General features: G+C 38.1%; 1 protein-coding gene across 6 annotated transcripts in view; it reads right to left on the minus strand.

Annotated features, from left to right (window-relative positions):
• GUCY1A2 (guanylate cyclase 1 soluble subunit alpha 2) overlaps positions 1–13,153 on the minus strand; it is a 420,406-nt gene that overhangs the window by 325,898 nt on the left and 81,355 nt on the right. For all 6 annotated transcript variants that reach the window (XM_054241317.2, XM_035264420.3, XM_078339369.1 and 3 more), the window contains exon 4: positions 7,976–8,694. In XM_054241317.2, the coding sequence (XP_054097292.2) occupies positions 7,976–8,694 (719 nt within the window). The remainder of the gene's footprint in view (positions 1–7,975; positions 8,695–13,153) is intronic.

The raw sequence follows: 13,153 nt of genomic DNA on the forward strand, positions 1-13,153 counted from the left end.
AGAAATGTGAATGCATTTACACTGTTGGTGGGAGTGTAAATTAGTTCAACCATTGTGGAAGACAGTGTGGTGATTCCTCAAGGACCTAGAAATAGAAATTTCATTTGACCCAGCAATCCCATTACTGGGTATATATCCAAAGGACTATAAATCGTTCTACTATAAGGACACATGCACACGAATGTTCATTGCAGCACCGTTTACAATAGCAAAGACCTGGAACCAACCCAAATGCCCATTGATGATAGACCAGACAGGGAAAATGTGGCACATATACACCATGGAATATTATTCAGCCATCAAAAACAATGAGTTTGTGTCCTTTGTAGGGACATGGATGAACCTGAAAACCATCATTCTCAGCAAACTGACAAAAGAACAGAAAATCAAACACTGCATGTTCTCACTTATAGGCGGGTGTTGAACAATGAGAACACATGGACACAGGGAGGGGAGCATCACACACAGGGGTTTGTTGGGGGAAAATAGGGGAGGGACAGTGCGGGGGTGGGGAGTTGGGGAGAGATAGCATAGGGAGAAATGCCAGATATAGGTGAAGAGGAGGAAGGCAGCAAATCACGCTGCCATGTGTGTACCTATGCAACAATCTTGCACCCCAAAACCTAAAATGCAATAAAATAAAAAAATTAATTAAAAAAAAACTAACATGTACTTAACATACAGTCCAGTAATTGCCCTCTTTGGCATCTATTCCAGAGAAATGTAGACTTATGTTCACATTTAAAAGCCAAAAAAAAAAGAAAAAGAAAAAAAAAAGCCACACAACTACAGCCATCTGGTCTTCAGCAAAATTGACAAAAAATCAGCAATAGAGAAAGGACTCCCTATTCAATAAATAGTGCTGAGATAGCTGGCTAGCTGTATGCAGAAGAACAAAATGGGACCCCTTGTTTTTTACCATAAACAAAAATGAGCTCAAGATGGATTAAATATTTAAATATAAGACCTCAAACACTAAGAATCCTAGAAGAAAACCTAGGAAACACCATTCTGGACACTGGCCTTGGGAAAGAATTTGTTATTAAGTGCCCAAAAGCAATTGCAACAAAACAAAAATTGACAAGTGGGACCTAATTAAATTAAAGAGCTTCTGCACAGCAAAAGAAATGAACAGAGTAAACAACCTAAAAAAATGGGAGAACTATTCATCTAATAAACTATGCATCTAATAAAGGTCTCATAACCAAAATCTATAAGGAAATTAAACAAGCAAAAAATAACACTATTAAAAAACAGGCAAAAGACATGAACAGACATTTCTCAAAATAAAATATAAAAGCAGCCACCAAACATAAAAAAATGATCAACATCACTATCAGAAAAATGCAAGTCAAAACCATAATGAGATGCCATCTCACACTGGTCAGAATAGCTATTATTAAAAACTCGAAAACAGCAGATGCCGGCAAGGCTGTGGAGAGAAGGGAACGCTTATACATTGTTGGTGGGAATATAAATTTGTTCTGCCTTTGTGAAAAACAGTTGGGAGATTTTTCAAAGAACTTCAAAAGAGCTACCATTCAACCTAGCAAACGCATTACTAGTTATATATCGAAAAGAAAATAAATTATTCTACTAAAAAGACATTGCACTCATATGATTATTGCAGCGCTATTCACAATAGCAAAGACATAAAATCAATCCAGGTGTCCATCAATGGTAGAGTGGATAAAGACAACGTAGTACATGTATATTGTGGAATACTATGAAACTATATAAAAGAATGCATACTTGGATGCAGCTATGCAGCCGTAAAAATGATGCAGCTTGAGGCCATTATTCTAAGCAAACACACACATGAACAAAAACCAAATACCGCATGTTCTCACTTAAAAGTGGGAGCTAAACATTGGTACTCACGGACATGGAGACGGCAACAACAGATCCGGAAGACTAGATGGGGAAAGGGGACAAGAGTTGAAAGGCTATTGGGCACCAAGCTCAGGACCTGGGTGAGGGAATCAATCAAACCCTAAACCTCAGCATCATGCAATACACTTAAGTAACAAACCCATATATGTACCCGCTGGATCTATATAAAATTCAAATTATTAAGAAATAATAAGTTACATTAAAAGAAAAAAGAGCCACGATCAGAAAGCAGTTCTAGAGTATTTTTGTGCGTAAGCAATGCACAAATTAAAAATAAAGGTCTCATTCATACTTACAAGAACAGAGTGAACTCCAGATAATTTCAACTAAGTCATGCCTCTGTTCGGATAATGTATAGAGAAAGCTCTAATGTCAAGTTGTTCAGCACTAAAACTAAAGTTCAATATTTGAAATTCTCTAATAAAATATTATTATCTGAAAAAGAGCCACTCACACGTTCTCAAATTAAATTAAAGTTGAAGTCAGATAATGTATTCTTGACAGCAAAATGAAACTTGTCTTTCAACAGTTTCACCATGGTATGGTAAGATTAATAAATATATTTACAAACTTTTCAGTCATCGCCTCAGAAAAACATGGGCAACTGTCTACAAAAGATAAAAGAGTATTTTGAAAACTGATTTGGCCACAGAAAACCAGCCATTTCCTACTTTATTCTTTGAAAATTGTTTCCCAGTATTTGTTTGTAGCTTCTGATTAATAAGACAAATGAGAGCATATTTCTGGGAATTAAACAGAAATGTGTTTTTGTGACGCGTTTCCTCAGTTCCAACCCTGAGAATGAAAGTGAAGACAATAACAATGCTATGCTCTGTCCCTGGGACGGTGTATTTCAAATGCTGGGTTTCTTCCAAGGTGTTATTAAAGTTCTCTGAAGCATTGCTACTAAAGAAAAAATGTCAAAAGAACTCATGTTATTTATTGTTTCTCAAAATTCATTGCTGCTTCAGGTTGTGTCTAAGTTAACACATCCATTTTCTTTTGAAAGTCACTGCAAAATGCTCTGATAAATGAACATAAAAGACATTAGTAGATACAGGTAATGAAAACTGGATTCCAAACCTTCATGAATATGACAAAGAGGCCAGAGATTTTAAAATGACTATAGTATGTAAATAAAATGCAGATCCAAACAGAGCTCCTATAGAATGTATTACAAGTGGTCTTCTAGTCTGCATTATGGAGACAAGCAGGAGGGACCAAGGCATATTTTGTGAAGATGTAAGGTGAGCTCAATATTTCTCTAAAATTATCAAACCTACTGATATCTGGTGCTATCTCATATAAGGCAGTAAGTGAATAGGGGACTAAATAGGGAGAATGTTATAGGTGGAAAGAAACATAAATAATAACAGGAGAAGAAGCAATAATAACATTTACGCAGTGCTTAACCCTGGGGTCAAAGATGCTAAGAATTGTACATGGATTATGTCATTAGTCCTCCCAAATAACTTTCTGAGGTAGGCAGCCTAAACTGTCAGAGAATTATTTTAACTAATTCTTGATGACAGATGAGCCCTTCATGGTAGATGAGTCGGATTCTCCCCACCTGTCTTTTAAAATGCATCTGAATTCACGGAAACATAGAGATGAAAGACAGCTTCATGCCAAGGTACGGTGGCTCACACCTGTAATCCCAGCACCCTGGGAGGCCAAGGTGGGTGAATCACCTGAGGTCAGGCATTTGAGACTGGCCTGACCTACATGGTGAAATCCAGTCTCTACTAAAAATATAAAATTAACCAGGTGTGGTGGTACACACCTATAGTCCCAGCTACTCAGGAGGCTGAGACAGGAGAATCGCTTAAACAGGGGAGGCGGAGGTTGCAGTGAGCTGAGACTGCATCACTGCACTCTAGCCTGGGTGAGACAGAGCATGACTCCATCTCCAAAAATGAAAACAACTTTTAAAAAAAGAAAGAAATGTTCATGATCAATTGACCTCATATATATGTATATATGCTAAGTATGATTTGTAAAGGAGTAAAAATAGTAATTTATGTTCATTAATTTCCAGTGTATAAAACGGAGGCTCAAACATTAAAAAGGTTTACTAAGATCATGGTTGTCAGAGACACCTCTCTCCCAGTCTGCTGGTACTTTCACCACACATCATGACCTTACATGGCCGAGAAAGAAGCTATGTGCTGTTACTTTGATTTCCAACAACATTATCCACAAACAAGATTCACTGTAGACATAGAAGCTTTGTAATTCATATTAGTGGGTTACGTTTACATTGACTAAAGGTTAACCTGCAAACTGCTCATTAAGCTGCCAAAAAAAAAAAAATCTCAAATTCACCATAATGCCTTGTAATTCAAAAGATCTATGCAATACATTTCCAAATTCTCAGAACAATATTTGATGTAAATGGGACAAAAGAGATACACAGCGCAAATTAACATGAATTAATTCAGTCTTTATTCTCTATACTGAATCTGCTGCGTTTTTAAAAAACAACCAATTCATTCATACTTAATGTTTGACATCTGATAAGGAAAGAAGATGATGAATGGAAGTTGAGTTTAGGGAAGGATGAAAACACAGGAATACTATAAGAGGGAAAAGAAGAAAACAGAGAGGGGGAGAGAAGAGTATGTGAGGAGTGGCTGATCAGTTAGAGAAAATGTAGAGGAATCAAAGCATGGTCAAGCCATCTGGAAGAGTTTTTTTCTAACCTCAAGACTGTTGAAGCCTGCTACTGATTACTGCATCAGATGCCCCTAGGTGACATTCTTGCTTCTGATGACCAACGCTTGCGTCTTTCCAGCTCATTACAGCAAAACCAAGATGCAAATACTTTGGAGGCTAGGACAATAGCTTTCCATTCATTTCTATCTCACCAAACTGCTCATGAGCATTTTCCACCTCTAGTCATACAATTAACCTGTGACTGACAACAGAAAATCACAAAGATCATGATTTATCAAAAGCACTGCAGTTCGATCTGCAAATGTTTCACTGTCATACAGCTATCTGATTAGCTCTTGATTTTTTTCATGGCTGAGGTAGTATTTCATTGGTATTAAATGCACAGACAAAACAGTTAAATTATGAGTGCCCTCAATGTTAGAATAAGGAATAAATATAAATTATTTTGAAATCACCTTTTCTTATAAAAGCTAACTAAGAAATTAGACTCCAGACAACAGAGGTACACATTAACAAGAAGAGCTATTGGGGGAAAATATAAGGACCAAAGTCAAATTTATCAATAGAAACACAATTTTTACGTCTGATTTTTCTTCTTTCCATATTGTCATAAATTATAAATTTGAAGCCTGATGACATACTAATTGAAAAATGTTATTTATCTGCTAAAACTGTACATGACAACTTTACTGACTATAGTTTCAATTTGGGCAAACATAACCTCCCAAATGTCCCATTCTGGCAAACTCAGGTGAGTAAGCAGAAATAAATATAAGGATGAGTGGATTTCTATCCTTATTTTAACTGAAAATCCTGCCTATTGCTTTATTTTTAAACTGCTACTAACATGTTTAAATGATAATTGCATCTCCTCAATGAGCACAGTTCCTTATTATTGGAATTGGCAGGGGGCCTTGACATTTGAGTCATCGTTTCATTATGTCTATTTCTTACTCTGGTATACAAATTAAATAGAAATACAAGCCAAATGAAATATAAGGGGGAAAAATCTGAAGCAGTAATTTTAAAATCAATTATTTTTTCTCAAATCTATAAAATATATAAAGTGACAACACTGATAATCATATATTCTAGTTCAAACATATTTCCAAAAATACCATCTTCAATTCTAAAGGCCAAAACTGCTTCAAATTCTCCTAGCCAAATACTGCACTTCTGTGAAACAGAACTGATAGCTTCAATAGTCCCTGAATTAAAGAGAGAGGAAAATGTATTTTAAAACAACTACAAATGAGAACCAAAATGCACATTTAAGTTTCTTCCATTCTAAAGGACTTCAAAATGGGTAATTATTGAACATATATATATGTGTATAAATATATATCTCATACACATATGTGACAAATTTTATTCAAAGCATCATCATACGATCAGATAGCAACAATTCATTCAGACTGAAATACCCAGATGTGCCAAACTGGAACCCAGGTCTATCCTTAGATGTTTTCAAGTCAGTGAACTTACATGATAAAAAACACTGAGTTCCTAAATCACCTAATTTAGTCATAGTGAATAAATGAGCATCATTCTATCTTTCCCAAATAATTTTTTTTGTTTGTTTTTGAGACAGAGTCTCGCTCTTGTCACCCAGGCTGGAGTTCAGTGGCACAACCTGGGCTCACTGCCGCCTCTCCCTCCCAGTTTCAAGCAATGCTCCTGCGTCAGCCTCCTGAATAGCTGGGATCACAGGCACTCATCACCATGCCTGGCTCATTTTTCTGAGTTTTCAGGAGAGACCGGGTTTCATCATGTTGGCCAGGCAGGTCTCAAACTCCTGACCTCAGGTGATCCACCCGCCTCAGCTTCCCAAAGTTCTGGGATTACAAGTGTGAGCAACTTTGCCTGGCCATTTCTCTCTAATATTGATTTTAAAACTTTCCATTGAACTTCAGAATCATAAAAATCATCAATCATGAAACCAGTGCTGTATAAAATCCTCAAAAACGTGTTAAGCACTGGTTTCAGGGGGCTATTTCCTCACTTCTTTATTATTACTCCCGAGTATGTATAAATTATTTTCACTGAGTCTTTAATTACTTTAATTACTACTCTTCTTTCCTTTAGCCCAGAGCAACCTGTCATTTCTAATAGCTACCAGCTTCCCCCCAATGCTTGGAAACAGTCTGAATAGACAAAAATAACTTGATTTACCCTGGTACAAAGTGTTGGAAATATACTCTACCAGAAACGGAATGACTGTACATTCAAATTTTTCTCCTGGAAATTAGTGGGGTTTTTTTAATCACTGAAAGTGTATTACTAAACATAAAAAGTCATGGTTTACTTTTCTTTACATTTTATTATTTATTTTAATGTTGACTTCTTAAAATATTTTACCTGAGTGACAAAATGTTGATTTAAATCCAAACATTTTAAGACTTATTTCTGGTATCTTTCTATGAATTATTTATAATTTATAACCCACATTTCCCAAAAGAGATTCAAAGAAATCCACAAACAATTTTCCGGTCTTCACTGTATTCTCTCAACTAGGGATCATGTTCTTTTTTTTTTTTTTTTGAGACAGAGTTTCGCTGTTGTTACCCAGGCTGGAGTGCAATGGCGCGATCTCGGCTCACCGCAACCTCCGCCTCCTGGGTTCAGGCAATTCTCCTGCCTCAGCCTCCTGACTAGCTGGGACTACAGGCATGCGCCACCATGCCCAGCTAATATTTTGTATTTTTAGTAGAGACGGGGTTTCACCATGTTGACCAGGATGGTCTCAATCTCTTGACCTCGTGATCCACCCACCTTGGCCTCCCAAAGTGCTGGGATTATAGGCGTGAGCCACCGCGCCTGGCCGGGATCATGTTCTAAAGTGATGAATTTGTATTTTAATACTAAAATTTAAATAGAAAAGAAGTCTTGAGATAGTCAATTCTCAACTTTTAGGGAACACATTATTGTGCATATTAAGACAAAAATAGGATGTAAACCAGATGTTCCTAGATTACGAAATTTAGAAAAGAACATATTCAAAGTGAAGATAGCTTTTAGCATATATATTTAAAGATACTGCAGTCACACCCCACAATGTTGAAATGCTGTATTTCTCATGGTTTGACTCTAGTCAGTGGAAATATTCATGAGTTTATATTATTAGGTTTTTAGTGAGTTCTATCATTTTTGTAATTGCTATAGCTAGTATTAATAAACGTCTTCTTTTTATATGCTGAAATAAATTAATGGAGGCGGCAGACACTATGCAAAATGGCTGGGAATTGGGCCAAATCTTTTTACATACATCCAGGGACCAGTAATCTTCTAAATGACACTTTATGCTCTCTTGCCCAAATAATTACAAGTACAGCCAGCATGTAATTTACTGAAATAATTATCCACTCTTCTAGTTCCCATCACCCATCTCAAGTCCACAGCCACTTACCTTGTCTTTATTTTCAAAGCCAGAAGCCTCAGGCTTGGTTCTAATCACAAACGGGGTAGACAGTCGCAGCAGGACCCTTTCGAAGGTGGCACTGACCTTTGGAGACACGATCTCAAAGCAGTCCTCAAACTTGAGCACTTTGTGAGTGTCACACCGAAGCTGCTTCCTGAGACCTCCCCCCAGCTGCAGGACTGACATGCTGGGGTCAAACATCAGGTGGAAAGGGAAGGCTCTGCAGAAGGTGTTGATGCTAATTCTGAGGTCCGCAGGAACTTGGGAAGGTCCCTGGGGAAGGTTCTTTGTGATCTTAGTATTTTCACATTCTTTGATAAGGAAAGTAAGACAGCTACAATTGCCTGGGTTTGAACCATCAGAGCACAGCTTCTCATTCGCAACCTGTTCCACTTCCACGTCCAGCCGATAGATCTTCTTTCCTGCAGCCTTAATCATCCCCAGCATTGCAAACCCCACAATATGGTGAGGGTGGAAGTAGTGGAGCATGAGAGTACCGTCAGGGAGCTCTTTGCATAGGAAGGATGGTGACTCCAGCGTGGCCTGTTTTCCGAAAGAAGTTCTAATGTGTTCCAACAAAGCATCGAAGCCGTTGAAGAAGTCCTGCAAAGTGCCACCCACAGCTCGAAGGACTCTCTCATTCTCATCGAAGCATGTATTAAAGAACTCTTCGCCAAACCTTTCTTGAATTTCCTCAAACTTCAAACCTAGAGGTAAACGGGAAGCAAATGTTAGTGAAGTTTAATATAAATAATTGAATTTATAGGTTTTTAAATGTTTATCAAAAGAGGTAACTACTGAGTGAAGTGACAAAGGTTATGTTTCTTGGACCCACAAATTTCCACATAGGTTAATGCACTCATCTCAAATCAGAAAAATTAAATTTCAGTTCATCTTCAGGATGCTTCTAAAATGTTAATGAACAACCTTGTTGTTTGTTTTTAAATAGACTACATATTTTTAGACCAGTTTCAGATTCACAGCAAAATTGAGCAGAAGGCACAGTTATTTCCCAAATCTCTCTGCCCCCACACACGCACAGCCTGCCCCATTATCACATCCCCCACCAGAGTGGTACATTTATTACAATCTGTGAACCTACATGATGCTTTATCATCATCCAAAGTCCATGGTTTACATTAGGGTTCACTCTTAACACTGTATATGCTGTGGGCTTAAACAAATGTATACACTATTATCATAGCACACAGAGCATTTTCACTGCCTTAAAAATCCTCAGTTTATCCCTTCCATCCCACTAACTCCCAGAGCATCAACTTTTAAAATGCTGCTAATCTAGCTGTTCACATTTCAATAGCCTTGCAGTAGTTATCACACATAATGTATTTCTCTTTCTTAATTTGACTTCCCCATTCTTCATAGAATATCCAAGTTGCCTACATATCATATCCACATACCATCCATATTATCATCTTACTTCTTATCAAAATGCATGTATTAAGTGGAAAATATAAACCAGAGAGTAAATCTATGGCACATGAGCGAAGAGAAGCATCAAGCTGTCTGGTGGAAATAAAAGCCTTATATTAGCAATCTCCGGGAAAGTCATGCAGGTCAGCTAGACCTCAGGGAAAAGGAGACAAAACAAGAAAATAATAATGGCAGAACTACAGAATGATTTGCATTCTTTCATCCACAAAAGTGAGGGCCGCCAAGAAGGGAGTAGGAATCTGATGAGAAAGGATTAAAGCTTGCTGTTAAGTTTTCTCCATATATACTCGCTGCCTGATGCCCTGGCAAAAGGGATTCCACCTTATAGTACTAGATATTATAATGAAAAATAATTAAGTGTGCATAATATGTCATTTAGTAATAAGAAGCAGGATCACGTGTGATCACCAGATCCACCCTTGAGGACGATCTGAGGAAAAATGAGGGAATGCATGTGCCACGGAGGACTAGAACACATACAAAAGATTTTGGTCTGCATATTAAAGACAGCTTCTACCTAAAGTCACTCCATTGCTCCTCCTTTAACATCGGTTGAAATCAATATATGTAGTTTACATATTCATATTTTCTTGCCCTATTACTTCATCTCATTAGGAAGTTCTACAAATCAGGCAGAACTGGAAAGAGACAGGTTACTTTGCTAGTGCCCTGTCAGAGTGCAGAGCAATCTAGACAGTCTACGGCTCAGTTCCTTTTCTACTTTTATCACTCCCTGAGTGTTCCTCTCAACCAGAAGTGAGGCAAAAGAACAGAGTCCATAATATTATTTTTAAACTAGAGTCCAAGCACATCTAATACTCTTTAAGAGGTTACTGGAGTCTAAAAATGGTGGTAGCCAAGAAGTCATTTTGACAAAGAACCTCTTATAATCAATGTGATAGGAAAATGAGGAGAAAACCTAAGTGAGAAAGAGTCTCTTTATTAACAAGCATTTCAAATTAATTTGGGTTTCATGGATTGGATGCTCAAGACTCGCTGAAAAAGTCACCTATTTAGATAAAAATATCACCACTCATCTCACATTGCCAGGTTACAAGACTGCTCTTCAACATACGTTGCATTCACTAACAATAATGTCAGCCAGAATTGATAATAATAGTACTCATCTGTCCAGCTCCCTGGTGTAGAAAACAAGCTAAACAATATTCGCTGCCATCTGGCTCTTGTTGTGACTGCTCTGTTGAAACAGCTTTCATAAATACTTAACCCAATGTACTGTTTCGTCCTTATCCTACTTAACCTTGTTTGCTGTTTTTCCTTTCATTTGACACTGTTCATCATCTCTTCCTCCTATCTTCTGGCTTATCAAACAGTACTCTCCCGGCTTGACTGTTACCTCTCTGAACATTAATTCTCACTTCCTTCGCTATAACTTCTTCCTATGCCAAATCCTTACGTCGCCATCACTGCGTGTAACTAGAAAACTCTAACATACAAATGAAATTTATATACACATTCAGTGACAGTCCTCTCTTGCTATGAAATCTTCCAGTTATGAAATTCGTACTAAAAACTAAATACAGAGTAAATAAAAATTCCTATAAACTGACCATATATGCTGAACTACAATATTTCGTGTGCCACTCAGAATCTTCCATGGATCACTTCTAAACTTTGAAGAATTGTATTTTCAAAAGAGTTAGGGCCCGTATGCATTGAAGAGAAAAAGAGAAGTTCTTCTATCTTTCTCATAACATTGAAAATGCCCTCACAGCTATCATGCACACAAATGTAAAGATAATGCAGTAAGCTTATGTTCTCTGTCTAATGCCAGGATCTCATAGAATCATCCAGAAAGTAACAAGTTCACCACAGGCAACAAAATAAAAGCTACTCTATGCACAGCAATCTCTCAGCCAGAAAACCTTGCTGCTCTATAAAGGAACTTGGTACTGCAATGACTGGACATTTTCCAATGACGATGCTAAGGAACACCAGAAGCTAAAGTAACATTTGTATCACTAAAAACGTTGAACTTTTTAAATATTATATTAAAATATTAAGCATGGCAATTTTATATAAACCCTTAATATTCAGTTAACTAATAAAGATTTTATTCTCACAATGGTTAAACTCCACAAGATCAGAAAAGAAAATAAATTCTTAGATTAAAACCAAGAAATGATTACTTCAACTTTTACAAATATACCAAGACTTTCATTTTAAACCTAATCTCAAAATTCAGAAAGCACAGACAAAGTGATTCACTTCAGACAACTGATGCGATTCTGACTCCCCAGGTTCCACCTACGGTTGACGCAAACCCCCTACTTACAGTAAATCACTTGAAACATATAGACAATGCTCATCTCCTCACATCACAAGATTCTATGACAGCTTGACGTTTGGGTCTATAAGAAGACACTTCCTCAAGGGGCAAAATTTATAACAAAACTGCTCTTATTAATGCATAAGTTGAGTTAGAATTTTAAACTACTGTTAATTCACCTATTTTTTTTTTTTTTATTTTTTTGAGATGGAGTTTCGCTCTTGTTACCCAGGCTGGAGTGCAATGGCGCAATCTCGGCTCACCGCAACCTCCGCCTCCTGGGTTCAGGCAATTCTCCTGCCTCAGCCTCCTGAGTAGCTGGGATTACAGGCACGCACCACCATGCCCAGCTAATTTTTTGTATTTTTAGTAGAGACGGGGTTTCACCATGTTGACCAGGTTGGTCTCGATCTCTCGACCTCATGATCCACCCGCCTCGGCCTCCCAAAGTGCTGGGATTACAGGCTTGAGCCACCGCGCCCGGCCAATTCACCTCTTTAAAAATGCGAATAGCATAAATGCTGTCATCCCTTAGCTGTCAATAAAATAGAACCTGTTCCTCCGTGACCCGGTCCTGTTGTCTCTCATCTGCTATCCCACCCCACTTCAGATAGCATTTCTTGAGGACAAGGACATTGCCCCATTTATGTCTGCATATCTATCACTGGCAAAATGCCTGACACCTGGAGAATAAGCTTTGTTTTTTTGAGATGAAGTCTGGCTGTGTCACCGGGCTGGAGTGCAGTGACGTGATCTCAGCTCACTGCAACCTCCATCTTCCAGGTTCAAGCAATTCTACTGCCTCAGCCTTCCAAGTAGCTGGAACTACAGGTACATGCCACTATGCCCAGCTAATTTTTGTATTTTTAGTAGAGATAGTGTTTCACCATGTTGGCCAGGATGGTCTCAATTTCTTGACTTCGTAATCTGCCCACCTTGGCCTCCCAAAGTGCTGAGATTACAGGCGTGAGCCACCGCACCTGGCCAGGAATAAGCATTCTTTCATAGAAAGCATGAATTTAAGTGTTTGTTCGGTGAATATTACTAACCTTTTAAGGTTGCACTTGTGCGACATCTAAGGATGTGAAGACAAAAAGACACATTATTTTCTTTCACAGGCCCCTACAGAACAGTAAATTACATTGTGGATGGAGGTGCAGGAAAAAGAGCATCTGCCTCTCCTCAGGGAGACAATGTTTGAAGGGAGACTTGAATAAAAGAGCAGGGTAGGCCGGACACAGTGGCTCATGCCTATAAACCTAGCACTTTGTGAGCCCAGAAATTCAAGACCAGCCTGGGCAACATAGTGAAGCCCCGTTATCTACAAAGAAACACAAAAATTAGCAGGCCACGATGGTACGTGTCTGCAGTCCCTAGACCCAGGATGTTGAGGTTGCCGTGAACCATCATCACGCAACTGTACT

This window comes from Callithrix jacchus, chromosome 10 (assembly GCF_049354715.1).
Source record: "Callithrix jacchus isolate 240 chromosome 10, calJac240_pri, whole genome shotgun sequence".
In the NCBI taxonomy this organism is placed as follows: Eukaryota; Metazoa; Chordata; class Mammalia; order Primates; family Cebidae; genus Callithrix; species Callithrix jacchus.